At 66.2% G+C, this 23,407-nt stretch overlaps 3 protein-coding genes across 3 annotated transcripts; 2 read left to right on the top strand and 1 right to left on the bottom strand.

Annotated features, from left to right (window-relative positions):
- Nucleotides 1-1,970: 1,970 nt before the first annotated feature.
- Nucleotides 1,971-3,814, top strand: PPP1R27 (protein phosphatase 1 regulatory subunit 27). Its single transcript, XM_075720225.1, has 3 exons — nucleotides 1,971-2,169; nucleotides 3,276-3,426; nucleotides 3,691-3,814. Exons 1-3 carry the CDS (start codon nucleotides 1,983-1,985, stop codon nucleotides 3,812-3,814), a joined length of 462 nt encoding a protein of 153 aa, XP_075576340.1. The 5' UTR covers nucleotides 1,971-1,982.
- A 547-nt stretch (nucleotides 3,815-4,361) lies between these two features.
- Nucleotides 4,362-5,416, top strand: MCRIP1 (MAPK regulated corepressor interacting protein 1). Its single transcript, XM_075720171.1, has 4 exons — nucleotides 4,362-4,369; nucleotides 4,439-4,557; nucleotides 4,682-4,780; nucleotides 4,913-5,416. Exons 1-4 carry the CDS (start codon nucleotides 4,362-4,364, stop codon nucleotides 4,975-4,977), a joined length of 291 nt encoding a protein of 96 aa, XP_075576286.1. The 3' UTR covers nucleotides 4,978-5,416.
- A 6,023-nt stretch (nucleotides 5,417-11,439) lies between these two features.
- On the bottom strand, nucleotides 11,440-14,678 carry GCGR (glucagon receptor). The gene is made up of 13 exons (XM_075719673.1): nucleotides 14,628-14,678; nucleotides 14,222-14,318; nucleotides 13,991-14,098; nucleotides 13,686-13,807; nucleotides 13,420-13,526; nucleotides 13,170-13,323; nucleotides 12,945-13,104; nucleotides 12,790-12,850; nucleotides 12,456-12,525; nucleotides 12,222-12,310; nucleotides 11,978-12,116; nucleotides 11,823-11,864; nucleotides 11,440-11,736 (listed from the first exon to the last, which is right to left on the bottom strand). The coding sequence occupies exons 1-13, from the start codon at nucleotides 14,676-14,678 to the stop codon at nucleotides 11,440-11,442; spliced, it is 1,497 nt and encodes a 498-aa protein (XP_075575788.1).
- Between the last annotated feature and the right edge of the window lie 8,729 nt (nucleotides 14,679-23,407).

Genomic DNA, 23,407 nt, shown 5'->3' with positions numbered 1-23,407 from the left:
CCTGCGGTTATGTGGAGAAGGATCTCTGAAGGTGCCTCTCTCCAGGGCTGTGACCTCGCATGTCTGGAGGCAGGCAGGGGGCTTGTTCTTAGTGTAGCCTGGCTGCTGCTGTTGTAGCCCAAGAGAGCAGGCGGTGCCAGTGGCTGGTGTCAGGGCTGGTTAGTGGCAGCTGCTTCTGAGCAAGAAAGCTGCCTTGTGTTTTGGGGTGGGGAGGAAGAGAGCACTGCTAGTAAGAAGTTCCACTGGAAGGTGCTGGTTATTTTGGCTCAAAAAGGTCCTTTTGTGGAGCTGGTTAAAGCGTAAACAAGGCTGAGCTCTGCCGTGGTTCTCCTCTGTTCATGGTCTGAGACCTGCCTTGCTCAGCTCAGAGGAGGGGGCTTTTCCCGTACACCGAGGCTGCTCTTGGCAGAGCAGGACTCCATCAGGGTCATCTTGTGTACACAGCTAATTGCTGTTCCAAGAAAGCGGGCTAAAAGCGTTCCGTCTCCACAGCAGATAGCTCAGCCTCCTGTTGCACGGTGTTCTGTCTGATGTACCGCTGCGCAGAGATGGTCAGCAAAAAGATCAATGTGTTTGCCAGAAGATGACCAAGCGCAGCAGGCGGCTCTCAGGTGCACGGCTGACCGAGCTGTCAGCCTCAGTGCTGGCAGGGGTTCAGGACGAGGGTCTGCTGCGTAAAGGGCAGAATGCAATCTGTGACTCCTAACACACGACGGGGATTTTTCCTGATGCACCACAGGGGAGTTCATTGTCCTGCCTGGACAATCCCCAGTGGTGTGAAACAGCGCAATACACTCATGTATCTGAAATGACCAAACTGGTGGGAAGAAGGATGGAGGAGCAGTTGTTGCGTGAACCCTTGGTGGATCTGAAAGATTCCTCTGTGGTAAATGGCCCATTCTGGGTCTTCGACAGCTGCAGCTGGAGAGCAACGAATGCAGGAATTGTCTGGTGGTGGTGCTATTCTTCAGCTATTCTTCTGAAGCTGTTTTGTAGAAGCCTGCCCTCACGTAGCAGATGGTTCTGAGTTTGAAGTAGGACTTTGAACACCATGGACTGGCATTGCAGGCTTCTGCTTCTGCACCTGCATCAGGAGCACCAGCAGCACCTCTGTCCTTGCAGGGGCACTGATAATATGCAGCACGCTGGTGGTGTTCTCCATGCTTAGCTGTACGCTGTCTCGCAGTCGTGCTGGGCAGGACAGCTCATTCTGCTCTTTTCAAGTTGTCTGATGCAACTACAGGAGGGTGACTTAGCTCTGAATGTATTTGGCACCATAGCTCTGACATGTCTGCATTGTGCTGGCTGGTCAGTACATGAGTGGCCGGTTCCCCTCGCTTGGTGACCATGCTCATGTCTTTTCCCCGGCACACGCGCGTGTGTGCGCGCGTATGAGGGCTTGCTGCTGGGAAGTTCTGTTTTCAGGCCATTGGGTTCCTCTGAAGGGCTATCCATGCAAAAGCAACAGTAGATTTGACCCCTTGGATGGGCACATCAACAGGTGGGTGGTAAGATGAGACACCAACTTCTGCCCAAAAGTGGGAGGCTGCGGGCCTGGGCGGCTCGATTACAAAGTATCAGGGCAAATAGCATGAGCTGCATGTCCTCAAAATAGCCCATGGGAGCCTATATAAAGCGATGCCCCTGGAGAACCATCAGTCCTGGGCCAAGGGCCTGAGGGCGAACTGTGTGTGCCCAGCGCCATCTCCTGCACGCGGCATGGGAGCGTAGGGACAGCCCGGCGGCCACCGCTTCCCTGCCGGCTCGGGAGACCTGGGGACACGGGCACGGAGGGAGCGCAGCAGCGCGGGGGCCATCGCACCTCCGTCGTGAGGAGGGACGTGGCAGGCAGAAGAGGAGAACGCGGTGCTTTGAGGCCAGCGAGCGGTAGGGCCAAGCACTAAGCAACTCCGGCTGCTCCTACAGCCCCCCCCGTGCCGCTGCTCCTCCTCTTCCTCTGCAGTCTGAAGGCTGTGGTCAGCATGAAGGACTATTACCCAGTCTCAATGCCCCGGTACAGTCGGTACGCCCGGAGATTGAGAGCCTCACGCACTGTGCACTTCCCCAATGACGTCGTCTTTCAGGACCACATCAGGCAGGGGGACCTGGAGCAGGTGGGCAGATTCATACGTGCCAGGAAGGTGACGCTGGACACCATCTACCCTTCTGGTGAGTGCTGCTGGGGTTGGCAGAGCTGGAACCTGCGCAGCGGCACGGCTCAGCTGGGCTGCGAGGGAAATGAGAGCGAGCCGTGCGGCCAAAGCCAGGGCGCAGGCCGCCTTTGGCAGGGTGACAGGTTGGAATCGAGTCGTTTTCCTCCCCAGTGAGGAGTACCACCCCTAACATCGCCAAGCAGGGCCCAAGAGAGCCCCGTGCCAGTGCCCCAACACCTTCCTTCAACAGCGTGGGCAGCGCATGCTGCGGGAAGGGGAGGCTTACCCCCTGGGTCCCTTCAAGGCACGACGGTGCACCTGCAGGGTGGTGGGACCTAGAAAAGGAGCCATGAGCACAGGCTGGTCTGTGGAGCTCTGGATGGGACAGTGCGGCTCCTGCCATCCACCCCAGCTTGGGGGAAGAGCGGGGAGAAGCAAGGCTCCACGTTTAGTTCCTGACTCTGTCCGTTTCTCACAAACGCTGTTCTTTTGCGCGCATGCCGATCTCGCAGCATTTATGTTTGTGGGGAAGGCATTGTGTTATGTTTGCACCCAACCTCACTAGCAACTGTTTATGGAATGCCTTGATCTGTACTGGCTGGTGCAGAGCCCAGATTTGTCCCTTTCTTGTGCTTGGCTTCAGCTTCTGCTGTCACATGGCCACAGAGACAGGGTCTCAAATGACCCTGGGCTTCCTCCTGTCTATACTGATTGCTTCACTACTTGCTCCGTAAGGAGCTTCTGAAACTTGGGCAGAGCAGGACCCCGGAGACACTCTCCTCGTGTCCCCATGTGAGTCCTGGCTGGGACTTGGGCCAGGTCACTGGCCGGGAGCTCTGCAGGAGGGGGCAGCTCCTCCTCCCTCCATCTGCCCTGCCTGGGCCAGTGGGGAGGTGGGTGCTACGCCATCTTAGACAGGGCATTTATGCCGTAAAGGGGAACAGAAACCTGTGGCAGCTCCTCTTGCTTCCTCACTCTTTATTTCTTTCCCCAAAATCATCTCCCTGATAATGAGCGTTTGCTGGCACCCCTCTCTCCTGGGCTGTGGACAACTCGCGCTTGTAAGCTCAGCATTTAGACACTCCTCCCCCAGTCCAGGGCTAACAAATCCTTTCCTTCTAGGCATGGCAGCCCTCCACGAAGCTGTGCTTACTGGAAACCTGGACTGTGTCAAGCTCCTGGTTAAATATGGTGCTGACATCCACCAGAAAGATGAGAACGGGTGGACGCCCCTGCACATGGCCTGCAGCGATGGCTACGCTGACATAGCCAGGTGAGGACACCTCGCCTAGGCTGGGCTGGGACACCCCTGCGCTGCAGAGCCCCGAGAACCGTGGCCAACAGCGGCCGGGCTGGACCGGGCTCCGGGCGTCTCCTCCTGGGAGGGTGCCCGGGTACCTGCGGGACTGCCCAGGCCTTAAAGCTCCCGGCTGCTGTGCCCGGGCGTCGCGGCAGCGGGGCCTGGGGAGCCGGGCGAGCTGGGAGCGGGTGCTGGCAGGCCGTGGGCCCCGCCGGCTCAGCTCCCTCTCCCCTGCAGGTACCTCATCTCCCTCGGGGCCAGCCTGGAGGCCACCACCGATGCCGGGGAGAAGCCCTCGGACCTCATCGACCCCGAGTACAAGGACCTGGTGGAGCTCTTCCAAGCCACCACGATGGACTGAGGCGGGCACGGCGAGGAGCAGGCCTCGGGGGCCTCGAGGGGCCGGGGCGGCGGGGCCGCGCCGGGCCCGAGGGCCGGGGCCGGGCCTGGGCTGGGCCTGGGCCTGCGGCCGGGCGGGGACTCGCTCGGTACCGCGTCTCGGGAACCACTTTGTACTTTTCCAATAAAGCAGCATCTCGGACGCCGCCTCGGTCTGTGCGTGCGCCGGGGCCTGGGGCTGGGCCTGGGGCCGGGGCCGGGGCCGGGGCAGGGCCTGGGGCAGGGCCTGGGGCCGCGCCGGGCCGGGGTGACGTCACGGCGGGCGGGGCGGGCCCGGGTATGGGCGGAGCCGGCCCGGGCGGGGGCGGGGCCGCGCCTGCGCGCTGCGGCGCTTCCGTCGCGGCCCGAGGGCGAGCGGAGGCGGGAGCCGGGCCCAGGTGAGGGGCGCGCGTTGCCATGGCGACGGGCGGGGGGCGGCCCGCGGCCTAGCCCCGGCCTGGCCGCCCTCTCCTTTCTCCCCGCAGCCGCGCCGAGCCGAGCCGAGCCGCCGCCGCCGCACCGACGACGCCATGGCCAGGTGAGCCCCGCCCGGCCCCGGGCCCAGCCGCGGCCCCGGGCCCGGCTCAGCCCCGCGCTTCGCTTTCAGCTCCCCCGTGTCCCGCGTGGTCTACAACGGCAAGCGGAGCGGCGGCCCGCGCTCCCCCGGCGCCGGCAGCGAGATCTTCACGCCGGCCCACGAGGAGAACGTGCGCTTCATCTATGAGGGTGAGCGGGGCGGAGGCCGCGGGGCTCGGGGGGGCCCCGGGGCTCGGGGGGCCCCGGCTGCGGCCGGGCCTGTGCCCAGGCGCCGTCTGAGGCGAGCGGCCCCCCCGCCCGCGTGTCCCCGCAGCCTGGCAGTGCGTGGAGCGTGACCTGCGCAGCCAGATGGGCTCCGAGCGCAGCCTGGTCGAGGAGTACGTGGAGAAGATGCCGAACCCCAGCCTCAAAGGTGAGGGGGGCGGGGGGCACCCTCCCCCGGCCCCAGCTGGAGGGGATGGCCAGCCCCAGGGAGCCTGCGTGGGCTGGCAGGGGGCTGCGATTGCGGCTTCTGCTGCCAAAGTCTCTCCTGTCATCCCTGCAGCGTTTAAACCTGTCGACCTGGGTGATCTGAAGAGGAGGAACACACAGGACGCGAAGAAGTCCTAAGGCGGGTCCTCCCTGTGGATCGGCTGGTCTCCTAAGGTCCTCAAGCAGATTTAATTTGAGATTTTGTGTTGATTTCCTCCTCTGGTCTGTACTCCCAAAAGCCCGCGGGAGAGCCAGTCAGCTTTGGGGCTGGCTCTGAAGCTACCTGAAATCAAAGATGCTCTGGGGCTCACTGAGGATGCCCAGAGCCTGTTGCAAAGGATTCCAGCCCCCCACTCCTAGCTTTCTCTGGCCTCAAGCTGTCCTTCCCCACTTCATGCTGGGCTCACAGATCTCCCGTTCTCCTTCCATCTCTGCCCCTGGCGCGCTGAGTACGTGAGCTCCCCGGTCTCTGGTGCGCGGCAGGGCAGAGCAGAGCAGCTGTGCTGTCGGTAGAGGCAGCGCAAGTTCCCGGCTCCCGTTTCTGCACGGAGGATCCACAGCTGCTGGGGTGGGCCAGGGGGAGAAGGGGGGAGAGTTGGTTCTGTCCTTGTGCCTCGGGGCGCACAGGCAGCTCCAGCTCAACACCCTTGGTGCCGCTGACGGCTGGGCCGGTCGCACCGGCTGTTCCCTGCTCCCTTGTGGGAGGGCTTAGTGTGTAGCTGGGCTGCTGGTGCGTGGGACTCATCAGTGCTGCCAGAGCTCGTGGGTCCGTATCCGAGGCCGGATCGTCCTTTGCTTAGATTGGGCCAGATCGTCCTTGTGCTTAGATTGGGCCGGATCCCTGTGGTGCTGGAGATGGAGCTGCTCCCCTCTCCCTGCAGATGGAGAGAGACGGGGTGTCAGCACTGGCCCCAGGCGCCTGGGAGGTGCTCCGAGGGGGGTGCTGGGCCGCATTCGGCCCCCCCAGCCTCAGCGCTCTGGCAGCTCCACGGGAGAGAGCAGCAGTGGGGGATGGCTGGTGCTGACTGTGCGGAAAGAAGCTCGCTGGCATCCTTGCCCGCACAGTGCCGTGCTGTTCTGTACTAACACCATTTTCCAGACCTGCACCCTTGGAAGAGATCTGGCCTCCACAGCTGGCAGAAATGTCACTGCCTGGGGGCTGCCGTAGTCAGTGTAACATGACTCGGGGGGTGGGGGGGGGCTTTCTTGGGACCCTCACTTCTGGCAAGGCTTGGGTGGTTTCCGCATCGTTGCCTCTGAGCGAGGGAGAGCAACTGAGCCATCCTTGCCCGTGTGAGCAGAGCAGCCGTGCCGGCCGCGTCTCAGTGCCCCCAGAAGACCATGGGGAGCAGTGGGAGCAGCCCCCTGCCCGCCTGTGCTCCGAGCCAGCGGGGAGGGGGCTGCGGGGGGTCCTGCCCAGCGCCAGTGGGCTTTGGGAGGGGTACAGGGGGAGTTGTGGCTGCCATTACCTTTCCTTTGTCGAGTCGTTGAGCTATACTGTTCCCTTTTTTTTTTTTTTTTTTTTCTGTTGTCTGTCACTTGAGGAGTGTTGTAAATAAAAGCTGGTGTCCTTTTGGGTCTGCCTCCACATGACACTGCCTGCCACAGCCCCAGCTCCATGGCTGTCCCAGCCGCGGCGTCCCGGGGGGCTGTTCCCTGCCCGGTCCCCCCTTGGTTCCTCATCCGCCTGTGCCTGCGAGCTGCGTGTGCCCACTGCTCTGCCGGTGCTGGCCCGTGTGCGCCTGCAGCCTTGCTGGGGCAAAGCCCTTGTTCTTCCCTTTTTTAGACTTCCAAAACGTTCCTGTTTTGTGGCTGAAGCTCTCTTTTCCATTTTAGACTTCAACACCGGTGACAGAGGCCAGGGCTTTCCTTGCCTTTTCAGGCCTGACCAAGTCCTAAGGAGAACTAATGCAGAGACCAGAAGCTGCCTCTTATTTTTATTTCTTTTTTTTTTTTCCCCAGAAGGGATCTTGCCCTTGCACTTGCTCTGGGCTCTTAATTTCACCCCAAGCATGTGCAGCCTGGCGCTGGGTGCCGGTAGCACAATGCCCTTGGGCTCTGGCAGCCCTCCTGCGAGCCAGCATCCTAGGAGCTGTCGCTGGACCAAAGATTTAAATGTTGAGACTATTAATACACTCGTATCCTCTTCCCTCCCCTGCTTTAATGGCATTTAAACTATACTTAGCATTGCTAGAATTTCTCCTCAAGTGCATCTCTTCACAGTTAGCCACGACCCTGTTTACCTCCCATCATCAAAACATTCCCGGGGCGCTCACATGCCGGGGTGCGCTGCCCGGTTCTGGCACAGTGGGACGGTGCCTCGGCCCCTGGCGCTGCCGACTCTGCTGGAGCCGCCCCTGGGCCCGCTCCCTCACCCCGGTGCTGCCAGGCCCCGCTTCGCCGCAGCCTGCGGGGAGTGAGTGCCCTCGGGGGGGCAAGAGGTGGTGGTTATTGCTGCCACCGCCCCTCTCCGTGGACTTTTCCTGCGGGATGGGCCCCGTGGCATGCCCCACGTCTGGGGAGCGTGGAGCCGAGCGGGGCTGCCCTGGCTTCCTCCCCAGCTGGGGCAGGCTGCTGGCCGGCCACCGCGGAGCCCGGCACTCTTGCCTGCAGTGGGTGCATGCCGCAAACCTCGTCCCCGAGGCCAAGGGCACGTATGGGGCCCTGCAGCCCGACCCTCCTGGCCTCTGCCTTGTTTTTCTCTTGGCTTGGGTGCTGTAAAGCCAGAGGCGAAGCGGTCGCTTGAACTCTAATGAAATGTCGTACAAAAATCATTCTATAAACAGGCGATTTTTATAAAGACTAATAACAAACCGCGGGGGTGAGGGTGGTGAGGCGGCGCAGGAGAAGTGTGGAAGTCAGGTGGTGGGGGGGTGCCCCTGCAAGGGAGCGAGGCCTCAGGGCAGAGAAATCAGGCTGTTTACCTATAAAAATCGAACTCGGCAAGGGTTTATTTTCCCTGTGACTCGGATACGGTGCTTATCATTAGATTAAATGGTGGGAGGAAGAGAGGTATGTGTTGTATCATTGAATTAAGCAGTGGGAAGAGGGGACGGCAGCGGGCAGAATCTACTTAGAAGACCAATTTGCGGTGCTCAATTCCCTTGATAAAGTGGGAGTTTTCCTGCGAGGCGCCGCGGCCCCGGGGAGCCTGGCTGCTGCCGCGGGGGTGCCGCTGCCCGGGCAGGCCAGGTTGGGCGGCAAGTGGCTATTTAACGCGTTGGCCCCGCTCCTCGCGTTGGCTTTAGCCCCACAGCTGGGGACTCGTGCTGCAGCCGAGTCCAGCTTCTGCCCCCCGGGCCCGTCTGCGTGCGGGCTGGTGGCCGCATGTTCGTTCCACCAGTCACTGGGAACAGGCAGCTCCCACCATGCAGCCGAGCTGTGCATGTGTGTGTGTGAGCACGTCTGTGAGCGTGTGCACACGTGTGTGTAGTGCAGGTTGTGCTGCCTGCGATGTACCCCGGGGGTGCAGGGTGCTGGTGCTGTGTGGGGAGCTGTCAGGGTGCACACGGGGGTGACGCTGGCTGCGGGCAGTGCCAGGACACGGCGGGGAGGGGTCCCCCGGCCCCAGCCTTCACTGCAGCCCCAGCAGGGAACCGGGGTGAGGGGCAGGGGCAGCTCCTCCAAGCCACTCGCGTTTCGCCTGCCCTGTCCCGCAGCCCGGTGTAGGGTGGGTGTCCTGTGAAGGCTCTGCCCTCGGGCGGGCACGGCAGCACAGGGGCAGCGGGCTCTCCCCTTCGAGAGACTCCACGCAGTGATGGGAGAGGATGCTGACGGCAGTCCCATGGAGGCTAGCTCCCTCGGCCAGGGCTGGCCAGGCTCCCAGGGGCTGTGGGACACTCCCGCTCCCTGGCATCCCAGGAGCTGCGCCGCTGCCTGAGGAGAGCCCATGCCCAGCAGTCCCGGGGGTCCGTGTGTGCCAGGGAGCCGCTGGCCACGAGTGGAAGCCACTGGCCAGGGCATGTGGCTCGGTGGGAGTGGGGGGATGACCAGGGCACAGGGGCTGCAGGCTCAGCCCTGCAGCACAGGCAGCGCCCCGGCTTTGGGCTGGCGGCGGGTGCTACGGGGCCACGGTGAGCAGCTCCAAGGGAGGGGATGTGCTCCGGCGGGCCCCGGTGCGGGCGGACATCGGGCACTTGCACGAGGCTCCCGGCCACCAGCAGACGCCGTCCCTGCTCAGGGCTTTGCCTGGTGCTGCCAGCTCTGACCCCCAGCCAGCCCCTGCCCTGTGCCCCGGCCCCCTCAGTGGGGACAGGGCTGGGCCCAGGGATCTGCTATCCCCGACAGACCCCTCGGGGTGCCGGACCCAGCCAGCCTGCGGGCAGGATGGGGGGACATGACAAGGGGCTGTGCAGGGGACAAGGGACAGTGCCAGGGGCGGCCCCACGGCCCCTGGGGACACGGGACGTTACCGCAGGGACACCCCACAGGCTGGGGCTGGCTTGGGGTCCCCAAAGGGTCCCTGTCATGGTGTGGTAGCTGCGTGCACCTCACCCTGCCTGGGCAGGGCCTGGGGGTCCCCACGCCCTTGGTGCTATGGGGCCAGCCTGGCTCTGGGGGGGCATCACCGAGCCACGGGGTGATGAAAGTGGGGTGTTGCCATGGCAATGCTGGAGCAACAGGAGCAGGACCCGGCGCCGCTCAATGACCATATTTACCTTCCCAGAAACCGCTTCGTGCTCCAGCAATTTGCCTCAATTAGGCTCGTTACCCGCGTCAGGAGGCCACAGTGACGGCAGCGGCCGTGGGGGCCAGCAGCTCCGCGGGGGCTGCCCTGGCTGGCTCCAGCACTGCGGCTCTGGGCAGGGTCCATCTGCGCCCCCCTCCCCATCCCCATCCCTGCAACTGGGGGTCCAGGCAGACCCGAGCCCCTGCGCTCCCCTCCCCTTGCCTGCTCAGCCCCACGGGTGATGCATCCCCACAGCCCTGCCCCATGGCATTGCCGCGGTAGGCTCACAGCCCCGGCACCACGGCCCAGACCCCTGCGCCCCACGGCCCTGCTGCCTGCGCTGCGCTGGCCCCTGGATGCCGGGTTCCCGCTCGGCCGGGGCAGACAGCAAGTTGTCACGTAAACAGAGGAAAATTACTGCGTGCTCGGCACGGCGCTGCCGCCGGGAGCCAAATGCCACGCAGCCAGGGCCAGCGCTGCGGGCATGCCCTCCCCATGCTGACACCCACACCCTCGCAGCAGTCTGGGACCCTGCCACCCCCCGGGCAGCCAGCACGGCTCGCACTGCGCTTCGTACCGGCTGGCAGGACGGTGGCTGTGGCAGTGTCGGCGATGCCGGGACAGGGCTGGATTTGGCCCGCCCAGCGCTGCTGTTCACTGCGTAGGGGTGCCGGTGGCTGCCGGGGCACGGCTCCAAGTGCCCTGCTCATCACGTCCCCTGTGCCGGGCTGCACATGGGGTCCGGACAGCCAGGGACTGTCATTGGCTGGGGGCCAGGCGGGGCTGGCCGCAGCAGGTGACGGGCAGTGCCCCGCGCCCAGGGCCTGTGGGGTGGCAAGGGGTCATGGTAGGGCTGTCTGTCTGTCCTGCCACCACCCGTCGGGCAGGGTGCCCCCGGCCGGGGAAGCGTGCCTGGCTAATCTCTGCACACCAGGCGATTGTGGTGCCCAAAGCCGTGGCATCCGGGCTTAGCACTTGTGCGTGACACAAGCCTCTTAGGGTGCCGGCCCGCTGCACGCCCTCCCTGCCGCGGACGGACGGGCCAGTCTGCCGGCACAGGGGAACCACAGCCCTGCACCCTACGGCGCTGCTCGTGGTGCTCGGCGCTGCCAGCAGCTGCTGCCTGGCCTGTGGCCTGGGCTGGCTCCCAGCAGAGAGGGGGTGCTGGCGGGCAGAGCCAAATGATTTAATTAAGGGCTCTTGGCAGTGAGAGGACAGAGCCGATTAGCAGCCAAAGGAGAGCATGTGCTGGCGGGGAGCTGGAGCCCTGTCCGGCAGCGCTGTAGCGGCTGCTGCCTCATGTCTGCCTCACTCACCTGTGGGCAGGCAGCAGGGCAGGCAGCGGGGCTGTGGGGCAGGCAGCGGGGCTGTGGGGCAGGCAGCGGGGCTGTCTTCTGGTGCAGCCCATCCATGCCAGGTGGCCCAGCTCCCCCTCCGTGGCTGTGGCCATTGCCCCTGGGTGCTCGCAGGCATGGTCTGGGGCTGCGGTGTCCCCGGTCCCCACACCCTGGACGCCCGTTCCGGACAGAGAGGCGCATGCAGAACTGGCCCTGTAGCCCAGCATGGGCCCACACCTATTTACAATTACGACAGATAAATCACAGCACTGCGCAAAGGGTCTCGAAGGCGCACGAGGGCAGCAGCACAGGACGAACCCCCCCCACCCCACACAAATCCCCCCGCCCCACAGATCCCCTCCCCACAGAGGTCCAGGTCCCGCTCACCGTGCCTCACCCACAGCTGGCCCAGCCACGTCCATCGTCCCGTGCATGTCCGGCACGGTACAGCGTCCTCGCCGGGGTGGGCAGGGTCCCGCACAGCCTGTGCAGCGCCCGGAGGAGGACGGGGCCGGGGAGGGAGGTGGTGGCCACCCCGGCTGGCTCAGCCTGCGGCAGCGGGGCCGGCACAGCCCTCCCGCTCCGGCTGCGGGCTCAGAAGTGGCTCTCGGCCGTGGTCTCGGGGAACTCGTAGCAGTGGTGCCGGTCCCCCAGGGTGAGGTGCTCGGTGGTGCTGCGGCCGGTCCGCTCGAGGTAGTGGGTGCCAGGGCGCGCAGCAGCCGGGCTGCGCCCCAGCCCGTTGGCGCAGCTGCTCACCAGCTGATGCTTCTCGCAGGTGCTGCCAGCGCCGTTGCGGGCACTGGGCGCGTGGCTGTAGGTGTGCTTGTACTCCTCCGCCAGGTCCTTCCCCAGCTTCCAGCGCTGCCACCTCTTCAGCAGCTCTGCCTGCACCTGTCAGCAGCCACCATCAGCGTGGCCCCGTGCCCGCTGGCTGCCCGCGCCCCTCCGGCTGCCCGCTCCCACGCCATCCCACTCACCTCCTTGTTAACGAAGCAGTAGAGAATGGCCACCAGCATCCCCTGGATGGAGGGAGGAGAGGCATCAGAGGCACGCAGCCAGACCCTGACCCCAACCCTGGACCCGAAACGGAGGGTCCCTGTGGAGGGCCCGTCCCGTGTGCGGCTGAGCTCACCTGGAAGGAGCTCAGGAAGAGGTCAAAGAAGAGCTTGACATAGCGCAGGGTGCCCTGGGCATGCTCGTCCGTGATGAAGGCGAAGACCACCTCATGGATTCCCAGCAGCGGGATCAGCGTCAGCGTGGACTTGGCCAGCCTGCATGGAGAGGGGCCCGTCAGCACTAGGGCGCAGGGTGGGCACTCGCACGTGCCAGCGTGAGCACCACGGGCGTGCGGGGCCAGGGCTGTGCCCACCACCCACCTGAACTTGTAGTCAGTGTAGCGCATCTGGTGCGCGCGGAGCTTGGAGACGAGGATCTGGATGATGCGGATGAAGATGAAGAAGTTGATCTGCAATGGAGCAGAGTGAGCCATGAGGGGCAGGGCAGGGCAGCTCTGTCCCCTGTCCGGCGCAGCTCCTTTCGCAGGAGGCTCGGGGCACTCGCAGATGCTGAGTGAAGGGCTGTAGTGGGCAGAGCCACAGCCCCGGACTCACCAGGATGGCCAGGAACACGGGGAAGCGAAGGATCCACCAGAAACCCATGTTGTTGTTGGTGGTCCAGCACCTGCAGAGGAGGGGGACGGGGCTGCCGGGCAGCCCCTTGACCGGGCAGCTCCTAGAGCCTGGTGTGGCACTGGCAGCCTCAGCTGAGCGAGCGCCACAGCCCGGCACCCTGCTCCTTGCACAGGGCAACGGTGTGGAGCCTCTCCGGGGCCGTCACACCGTCCCCACCATCCCTCAACATGTCCCATGCGCACCCGTGCCCTGTGCACCCACCCGTGCCCTGCACACCCACAGGCACCGACCCGCTGCAGGGGCTGGTACTCACTGGATGTTTTCATAGAGGAACTTCACGATGACCCAGGGGATGAGGAAGAGCACGGGTGCCCCTGGAAGGGAGGTGGGCACAGGGCAGGTGAGGCACAGCTGGGTCAAGGTTGGGGTGGGAGGATGGGGCTGGGGAGCCAGCCCGCCCGCACTCACCCCAGCCGATGCACAGGTAGAGGGTGAAGTAGCTCCTCTCGGAAAAGACGGCCACGACCAGGAGGTTGTGCAGGTAGATGCCCTCCACCAGCAGCCAGCAGTAGTTGGCCACGATGCCGTACTGCATGAAGACCGTGGCCGCCCGGCAGCCCGCGGCCGCCTGCGGGCAGGGGTCAGGGTTGCCGCGCCGCCTGCGCCCCTGGCCCTGCCCACCCCACAGCTCACCTCGTCGCTCAGCCAGATGTGCACGTTGTAGTCGTCGATCTTGTCGCTGTAGTGGGTCTTGAGCAGGGCGTCGATGACCAGCACAGAGACGCCCTTCAGGATGAAGGAGGCGAAGAGGTTCATGTGGATGTAGTTCCTCATGCAGTGCAGCTTGCTGCAGAGGCGGGGAGCCGCTGTCAGTGCCCGCGCCCGGACCCCCGGCACAGCCCCCGCCTGTCCCCCCGCCGGGCGGCCGTGCCCGCACCCCTACCTGAAGCCCAGCAGCAGGGCCAGGGCGAGGAGAAGTGCACACAGTGACACCGAGTAGCCCACGGTGTACATCACCTTGAAGCTGCCGTAGGTCTTGGCAAATTTTTCCTGGAGAAGGAGGGAGCAAGTGAGGGCAGGGGCAGGGTAGGGCCAGGATGGATAGGGGCAGGCAGGGCAGGGCGGGGCAGGCAGGGCAGTGCAGGCAGGGCAGGGCAGGGCAGGGCAGAGCAGGGAACCCCGCACCGGCTGCCCCCCAACTCTGCCCACCTGCGCCTCCAGGTCCTCAGCGTCGAGCTCACACTGCGTGGCATCGCGCAGGGACTGTCCCCGGGGGCCCGTCACCCACTGCCCATCCGGCCCGCAGGTCTTGAAGACTTGTCTGTGCTTCACTGCGAGGGGAGGAGGGCGATGGGGTGTGCCGGGCCCCGGAACCATCGGCACACATATGTGTGCACACACCCGCATGCATGTACACACCCGCGTGCATGCACACACACCCCCGCACGTGCACACACACACCCGCATGCATGCACACACACCCGCACGTGCACACACACCCACCCGGCCGTTACCTTTCTGGTACCAGGGCAGGAACCAGGGGCAGGGGACGCTGGCGGTGCTGTTGGGCAGTGTGTCGGGCCAGCAGGAGAACTTATCGAAGGTGCGGTTACAGACCAGCTCTGCGGAGGGACGGGACATGGCGGCACCCTCGGCCTCACCCGCGCAGGGGGCTGGGTGCCAGGCCCCACGCTGGCCCCTCTCCCCCGGTCCCCATCCCACTGGGACCCCACACCAGCTCTCACCTGTGGGCGCGGGCAGGCGGCTCATGTTGTGGTGGCACTCCTCGCTGTACGCCTTCCAGCTCTCCAAGACGAAATCCGTGATCTGGGCGGAGGAGCCCTGGGGGCACCGGGGAGCGTCACCCACGCCCTACCCATGGAGCTGCCGTGCTGGGCAAGGGCAGCAACCCCGGCTCGGGTATGGCCATGGGCGAGCGTGGGCCAACATGCTGTGCAGTGCCATGCCATGCTGTGCCGTGCCCTGCCATGCCATGTGGATAGCAGGGCAGGCAGGAGAGGGCAGCGGCTGCTGCACAGTGTGCCATGGCGAGGCGCTGCTGCGGGCAGAGGTGGATTGGCAGTGGCTCGGGGGCAGGCAGTGGGCTGGTTGTGGGGCTGAACACTATCATGCAGGATGGCCTGTCCTTACCTGGCAGCAGAGCAGCAGCAGGAGGAAGCTGAGGAGATGCGGCTGGGACATCCCTCCGCCGGGCCGCGAGCCGCATGGGGAGCAGCACGGGGCGCCTGGCTTCCTACCGGTCCTCAGCAGCTCCTCTGCCCTGCTGGCGAGGGCCCTGGCGTGCGGGCGACCCTGCACGAGATGCCGTGTCACCAGGACGCAGGCGGTGGGACCCGTCCTGGGGCAGAGCCGGGGGGCGCGCGGCCGGGGGCAGGCAGGCGTGGGAGGGGAGGCCACCCCGGCGCAGAGCCAGCACCGGTCACAGCGCCATGCTCCTGTCCCCATCCTTGCCCGACCCTGCCTAGCTTTAATGTTCAGCTGGTTGTGCATTTTCCCGCGAGGCTGCCTATGTTTCCTCCCCAGGACTGCATCGGAACTGCGGCCATGCCACCCCTCATCCCACCAAGCCAAAACTCCCAGCCCCTGCATGGCTGGAGTGCAGCCACATGTGGGACATCACCCCTGCGCAGGGCGGACCCTCGCACCTCCCCAAGGCAACACTACCTCCGGACCCCTCTGTGCACATGTCTGGGCCAGGGCCACCCCACACTGGTGCTGGTGCCTGGCGATGCATTGGTGCCGAGCCCCGAGAGCCCAGGACCCCGGTGGTAGCCAGGACCCCTCCTCATGCCTGAGCATCTTCTCAGGGCAGGGGCTGGTGCCTGGGCTGCCTCTCCTCCCCACCGCCTCCACGCCACCGCTTGTGGTGGATCCACATCCAGCGGTGGAGGTGGCCAGGCCCCCAGGACGGCCCCATGGGGTGGCCCTCGGAGCGTCCCGGCCCTGGCCCCGCAGGTCTGCCGGGCTGTGGCACCCACCCGGGGATGGAGGTAGGCAGGGAGCGGGCAGGGATGATGGCCAGCCCCAGGGTGGTTAACCATTAACCCGCAGGGATCCCTGGCTCACGGGGCTGCTGGACCAGCTCAGCCCGGCCGTGCCGCCGCGGCTCCATCGCCCCCAGCCTGACACGGCAGCCGGGAGCTCCCATGCAAAGCCTGGCTCACGAGGAGCTGTAATTCCTTCCATCCCCCTAAGCCGGTTACAGGGCTCCTGAGCGGGATTTCAGCTCTTCCGACAAGGGCCCATTCTGATGGCAGCCCCACGGCACAGTGCGGCCATGTGGGGTGAGGGCAGCAGAGCTGGGGGGGGATGGGGACAGAACAGACAGCGGTGCCGGTGCCACCACAGACACTGCAGCATCATCCCCCCCGGGCACCAGCCGGAGCACTGCGCTCCCCAACCAGCCACCGCTCCCAGGGCTCGCCACTCTGCCCGTGCCTATTTTTATCCCTGGGAAAGTCCTGTTTCCTCCATGCAGACCCACTCGCCATGTCGCAAAGGGCTGCCTGAGAAGCTCATTAATCAGCGCGTGGGGCTCCAGATGTGGCTCGGGGAGACGGACCTGCTGGTGCGCGCCTTATTTAGACTGTCCCAGGACAGAAGGAACTGTCTCCTGGGACAGACCGCACTGGGTGGGCTCTGGGAACGGGGACCTTCGGTGGGTGCCCGCCAGCCACCTACCCACACCAGCAGCCCTGTCCTTTTCCTCCCGCCAGCCCCATGCCAGCAGCCCTGTCCCCGCCTCAGCCCCCCGCCAGCATCCCCACGTGCCCCATCCCGCCGCCACCCGTGGCCTGGCCCCGTGGGAACCTCCCGGTGCCCGGCCCCTGCCCCGAGCATCCCTGCTCCGGGAGGAAACGCTCCTCCCTGGGCACCTGCGGGTCAGCAGCGAACTCGCTGCCAGCCCCTCTCGGCGGCCCGGGGAGGCAGCTTTGGGGCAGAGGTGTCTCTATTTTTAGCTGCCTGCAATGGGATTTAGCAGCGGGGAGGCCTCTGCCCTAGACTCCCCTCCGGGCTGGCAGCCGCTCCCCGGCCCCGGAGCCCTGCCGCAGCCAAACTGGGCAGACTGCACTGGGTGAGGGGTCCTGGCGCACGGGGCCGGTCACGCTCCTCTCCTCCGGCACGGGGCTCCCCGCTTCACAGCGGGGCCCTGCCCGGGCCCTTTGCCCCAGCTGCCCGTGGTGCCGCGCAGCCGCAGCGCCGTGCCGGCCCCCTGCTCCCCGTGGTGCGAGGGACCCCCGGCAGCTCGGCCGCCCCACGGTGCGCTCTCGGACACGCAGGCTATTTCTAGCAGGCACGTGGGCATGCAGGAGTAGCTGTGGCCCAGTTGCCTGGGGTTCAGCACAGACGGGCAGTGGCAGGGAAGGAGCAGCGGCCCTGCGTGGCCGGGACAGCAGGGTCTGGGGTGGCTCAGGCCACCGGCAGCGCCAAGCACGTCCCCGGCCAGCACTGCCCAGCATCAGTGCCTGCAGTGCTCGGAGCAGTGGTCGCTGCTGGCTGGATGTGCCATGGCAGCCAGTGCCAGGAGCCCATCTCTGCCGTGCCCACTGCGGGAGGAACCCGGCTCCATGTCACCACCTTCCCTCAGCCTGCCGTGCCCAACTGGCTCCCGGTGCCATGTTCCCCTGCCTCGGCACCTCACCCCCCGCCGGGGCCAGGCTTTGGGGGACCCTCTGCCGCGCCAAGCCATGGCCACCGGGTAGAGGGTGCCCGGCATGCGAGCGGGTGCATCTGCTGGGGCTGTGGCATGCTGCAGTGGGCACACAGGGGACTTTTGCCCCATGCTGGCATTGGGCAATGCAGTGTGTTCCTGTGTCATGGCTCTGTGGCTACTGACCCCGTGAAGGCCGGGCTACAAACACCCAGGGCTGCTCTGCTGGCGAGGGAGACCTCAATGTCTGCAATGGGAGACGAGGAAAGAGGAACCAGCCCCGGGACAGCTGCGCCCATGCGGGGAAGGGGTCAATGCTGGCAGCCCCAGTGCTGGGGACTGGAGGTGTCGGACCCAGGGTGGGGTGGGGGGAGCGGGGTGGTCACTGACGCCCGCGTTGGTGTGCTGAGCCCTTCCCCAGGCAGTGGTGCCAACCCCTGCAGCGGCGGGGGCAGAGCAAGGACCCCCTCTGCCCCTGGACCAGCTTCCCTGCGGCCCCTGGCCCTACCCGCTCCCAGCAGCTCATGGCCTGGCAGATGCGGGTCCCAGGGTTTGCTGGTGGGTGGGGGGCCAGGGCGAGGACGGGGCGAGCTGAGTACCAGGGCATGCTGTGCCGCCGGGCTGCTGCCACTGCTGTGGCATCACACAAACCCATAGGGAACGGATGGGAAAAGCCTTGTGTCGGGATTTTGTCCCCCACCCGTGGGCGTGCAGCCCCCAAGCTGCCCTGCAGCAGCTCTGTGCCCACGCAGACCCCTGCGGCTGGCTGAGCGCCCGGCCCTGCTCGGGGGAGAGATGCTCTCCTCCTCCTGCCCAGGTCGGCTTCCCCTGGGGATTTTGCTGCCCCGGCCGGCGCCCGGCTCTGGCTGCCACTGCACATGCAAAGGAACGAGCTCCACATCTGGGATCGCTGCGGCCGATTGCTACATGGATCAGCGGCTTGGTGAAGCCTCCACGGGGACACTCATGGGCATCTGCAACGTGACCTGGGAGCACCCTGGCACAGCCACTGCCCCGTAGAAGTGCCGGGAGGCTGGCGCAGCCCAGCACAGCCCAGCCCCGCCAGCGCAGCCCTGCGCCCAGCACTGCACCACTTGCTCAGGAGGCGGCAGCGGGGGCTGCGCGCCCTCCAGACGCAGGGATTAGCCCCCAGTGCGCTAATGCAGTGCTTTCCACGGCTGGCTTGGCTTTGAGCTCAGCGCTACAAGCCAGCACGGCAGGGGCTTTGGCACTTGGCAGGGGAGGGGACGGTGCAGGGCCAGAGCTGATGCAGTGCCAGCGCAAGCCTGGCCCTGCAGATGCTGCTCTGCTTTCCACCCAGGGCCACGGCAAGCAGGACAAGCAGTGGGGGGAGAAAGCCACAGTGGGGAGCCCCAGGAAGTCTGGCCCGCACCCTGCGCTGTCCCCACCTGCGTCCCTGCCATAAGCTTGGGGGTGCCTCCTGCTCCCCACCTGCGACCCACAACTGCTCCAGTCCTCCCCCGTGAAGAGAGTACAAGGAACATGGGCAGCGGAGGAACAGCTGAACTGCCTGCAGCAGCCCTTGCGCTGCAAGACCACAGCTCGTTTGCACAGAGCGACATGATTGTGGAAATGCTGAGCAGCAGCACATGGAGAGAGATGACGTCACCAGGCGCCAACGATGTTGGATCCTGTGGCACTTTGGGCCAAGAAAACCTAAACCAACCCTGACAGCATTTTCGTCAACAGCAACACAGGATGCAAACCAACAGCACTCGCCCCTGTGCCGTCAGGATGAACGCTCTTTGCATCACCTCCATGACTGTTCATCACATCGCATGAAAACCCATGAACTATAGGAGGACGGCGCAAGAGACACAGCGTGACACGTGTGGTTAGCGTGTCACAGGGGAAGCACAGGACTGGGAAAAGCCTAGGAAAAGGTCAGTGCAGACAGGCGTGTGTGCACATGTGCCTGCACTGGGAGCTCCGCACCCGCCTCCCCAGAGCAGCTCGTGTCACGAATGAACGCCGTGGTCATCACGGAGCTCGGGATAACCTCCCGGTACCTCACCGAGGAGTGAGCTCAAGCCCTGCCCTGCCGAGGCACAGATGTGCAAGTGACATTGCACACAGCAGCCCGTCCTGGCAGGGTCCCTCCCTGTCCCGAGGCACCCGCAGCACCTGGGCACGGCCAGCCACCAGCCGTGCCGGAGGCAGGCGGTGCAGCACTTGTGCCCAGCCATCCGCTGGCACTTGCTGCTCGCAGCCGAGTCCGCCAGACCCCCTGGGTTGGGCAGACAGGGGCTCTGGCCATGGGGGATGCAGGACAGGGCAGGATGCAATGGAGGAGCACAGGGGGACCGTGCATCCAAATTGCCCAGACTCTGCCTCTGCCTCTGCCTGGCACAGCGAGGAGCACGGAGCAGCGCTGCGCTCAGCGGCTGGTCTCAGCGCTACACTGCTGATCAGGGCTTGCGGTCACATTTTTTCATTAACTATTTTTAATCCACATTTCGCCTCTTCTCCGTTCAGCCTTTTTTGTTTTCTCCACTCCAGGCAACAGAACATAAATCTGCGCGGCAGCGTGCAGAAAGGAGCAGGGATTGGTGGGAAGGACAGGAGGTGGCAGCTGGGGTGGCACTAACATGCCGAGGAGGGGTCCTGCAGGCCCTAAATTTTCCTGCTGATGCACAAATAACACCGAGGAAATCACAGGGGCAACCACTGAATTTGGCATGGGTCAGGACACCCACAACATGCGCTGCCGAGCGCTGCGTGGGGCAAGGCGGCTGCGTTACAGGGTGCAGACGAGGTGCTCAGCAGCACTGGCTGGGCAGCAGCTGATGTCCCATCCTCTGCCCGTCCAGCCCCCACGGCTCGAGGGGAGCCGGACCGACACCAGCGTGCCCGGCTCTCCCTTGCCACCCTGAGGGAGCTGCCGGGCTGGGAAGCGCAACGCCAGGCAGGGGTGATCTTGGCAGCTGCTTTGGAGATGCGCTTGCAACCACGAGGGCGGCAAGGTCACATACCCAACATGTCCTGGTTAAACAAAGCCATTTACCAACACCGTGTTGACACAGCAGAGCTCGGGACAGAGTCACAAAGGGCACTCGCAATGGGCCCCTGCAACACCCGGAGAGCTTGGGGACCACTGGGAAGGGTGCAGAAGTGTCCCCTGTTTTCGTCCCTTGGCAAGAAAGCCGCAGGCACTGCTGTGCCCATGGCAGGGAGACCCAGCAGGCACCACCCCGGCGAGGGGCCTCTCAGGGAGATGCTCCCAGCGCCTCAGAGCCCGGCTGACACCACTTGCCTGGGGCTGACAACAGCCACGGCAGCACCCAGGGGTGCCGAGATGCCCAACGCAGAGCCCCTTCCCAGGAATGCCAGGGCCTCAGGCGGGGAGCGGGCACAGCCCAGCTGGGAGCCCCCAGCCCAGGACACCCCTTGCCGGGGGGCTCAGCCCCAGCGGGGCCGGCGCCCAGCACCCGGACGGCTCCGGGAGCTGCTGCTCCGGGGGCTCAAGCCGCGGTCCCGGGGATGCGCAGCCGCGACCCGACCCCACATCCACGCCGCGGGGTGTGCGGCATCGCGCCGACGGGGAGCCCCGAGGCCGCGGGGATGGGCGCTCCCCTCCTTCCTCCCCCCTCTGCCCGGTACCTGTCGGGGCTGGGCTCGCGGCGGCTCCCGGGCGCATCTCGGTGCTGGCGGGGACCGGGACCGGGACCGGCGCGTTCGGCCGCTCCGGCGAAAACTTTTGCCGGAGCCGCGGCGGCGGCGGCTGTGGCGGCTCGGGGGGAGGGACCGGTGCGGGGGGAGGGACCGTGGGCGAGGAGCCGCGTCCCACCGCGGCACGGGGGGGTGGGGGGGAGCAGCCCGGTGCCCTCCGCCCCGCCCGCCGCCGCCGGCCCCGGGTGCTCGGCGCTGCGCACCGCGCCGCCCCGCACCGCCGGCGAGCCGGTGCCCGGGAGCGGGAGGAGCGGCGGGGGCAGCCGCACCGCACCGGCCCCCGAGGGAGCGGGACGGGGGTGCCCGTACCTCCGGGGGGCCAGTGCAGCCCCCCGCTGGCTGCCGTGGGGTCCCCCCGGGGAGGCTCCCCCGGCCCCGGCGAGGCGGCAGCGCCCCGGGGCTCTCCTGCGGGCCCCGGGGGGTTCCTGGCACCGTCCCCCCCCAGCCCGTGCACGGAGCTGGCAGCCCCTGCCGCGGGAGCAGGGCTCACCCCCCCCGGGACCCGGACACACCTCTGCCGTGCAGCCGGGAGCTGCCTCGACCCCCTCGCTCCGGCCGCCGCTGGCGGTGACGGGTCCGTGTTTGCCGCTGCAGCCGCATCCTGCTGCAGCACAACCAGGTAAACACATCCCAGCAGCAGCGGCAAACGCCCCGGGCACCCCCGCACCCCAGTCTGGGGCTGGAGCGTGGCCTGGGCACATGTCCCGGCCGTGGCGATGCCAGCAGCCGACCCGCCACCGTTGGGCACAAACATATTTCCTTGGGCCAGCAGCCATGACGGCCACGCAGGCTGTGGCAGCTCGGGGACACCGAGCGTCCTCCCGCCCGGAGCCCGGCCAGCCGAGCCAGCTGCTGCGCAGGGCCCCCCGTCGCGGTCCCGCGCTGCTCGGCCGCCCACTCGCTAGAAGCCCCCGTGGGTGCGGACAGAGCGGCCCAGGGGCCTGGGCGCGCACTGGGGCTTGCTGGTGCCTCGCCAGCACTGGGGGGGTTGGACTCACAGCTGCACCCCTGGAGACAGCCCTTGCACCCCTCCGGGTGAGGAGGAGGCTGGGGAGGGGGAGGCCCGGCAGCCCCCAGCCCTGCCCGGTGCGGGCAGCGGGGTGACCTGTGGGACCCCCTCCAGGCAGCGGGGCCTGGGGCTCGGCACGCTGCCCGGGGGCAGGCGGAGGCCTGGGCAGAGGGCAGGATGAGACCAGGAGGGGCCAGCCAGCTACCGCCGAGGCAAACACTGCTGGCAACAGGCTGTTGACAGTCCTGAGGCCTCTCGTTTTCCGATGCGCAGAGATAAGAAGCGCTCCCGCACCGTGCAGCTGCCGGACGCTCCGTGCTGCAGGCTGTGTCTGGCACATGCCGTCCTGCTGGCGTGGCTGCGGCGCAGCTCAGCTGCCGTAAGGGACGTAGGACGAGGGTACGCGAGTGCTGCGAGCGCAGGGCTGGAGCAGCCGGCGGAACCATGGCCCAGCCAGAAAGTCCCTGCCGCCAGCCGGCGCAGGGCCAGGCAGCGCTCCGTGCCACTGGAGGGTGATGGCCGGGGCAGGGCCCTGCAGCTCCATCGCTCTCCTGCTCCACGCTGGCCTTTGGTATGGGCACAGAGCAGCACCCGTCAGCCCTGGAAGCGGTGCCGGGGACCGGGGGCATGAACCACTGCAGCCTGGCTGGGGCCAGGCAGCCCCTAGCCCCTGACGAGGAAAGGGGGCTCAGCTCACCCCACGCTCATTGGCCTGCAGCTCTCACATGGGGCCAGGCACAGGAACAAAGCAGCAATGCCAGCCAGCATCATTAGACTTCGTTAAGGTGACGAGCTTTCACTTCTCTGCTGTCCCGGGCTGGCTCTGTTCCACCTGATGGAGCCCAATTAGTGCCACATCCGGAAGGCAGCTCCGGCGAGGAGGCAGAGGCGGGCAGGAGCTGCCGGCTCAGCTGAGTCTGGGCACAGCTCGGTGCAGGGGTGGCCCAGGGGAGCCCGGCCCACAGCTCCCCAATGCGTGGGGCAGCAGGTGCTGGGCACACACGCCCTCAGGGCTAGGCCAGGGGTGCAGAACAGGGTGAAGACCCCCCAATCAGGGGAAGGAGCCTTGCTCTCCTCCCTCTGCTCCTGGGGAGCTCAGCTCCAAGCCCAAGCCCTCCCACAGCGGGAGGGGGCACAGCATCCCCCCCATGGGGCACAGCATCCCCCCCATGCCAAGCAGGACACCAGCCCTGTGCTTGTTCCACCGTTTATTACATATCAAGGTCACAGATACTCCAGTTCTTTGATCCCTCGGGGCCACCACGCGCAGGGGTGCACACGGCAGAGGGGCTGGCGCCTGCAGCCCCTGTGCGCAGGGTGGTGCAGGGTGGGGGGGACCGTGAGGCACCCTCGGTGCGCTCGGGGCTGGGGTCTGCCCTGGCCTCGGTGTGAGGGGACGGGCGAGGCCGCGCAGCAGTGCTGGACAGACGCCCCTATGCAAGGCCAGGTCTGGTGCAGGCGAGCGCGGGCCAGGTCCTGGGGCACGCAGGGGACAGCAGTGGGGCTGCCGGCCTGGCCCCGGCGAGGAGGGCTCCAGCCCGTGCCTGGCCAGCGGGGCCG

This window comes from Pelecanus crispus, chromosome 12 (genome assembly GCF_030463565.1).
Source record: "Pelecanus crispus isolate bPelCri1 chromosome 12, bPelCri1.pri, whole genome shotgun sequence".
NCBI classification, from domain to species: Eukaryota; Metazoa; Chordata; class Aves; order Pelecaniformes; family Pelecanidae; genus Pelecanus; species Pelecanus crispus.
Note: the sequence above shows the minus strand (reverse complement) of the source record. Positions and strands in the feature narration are given on the sequence as shown.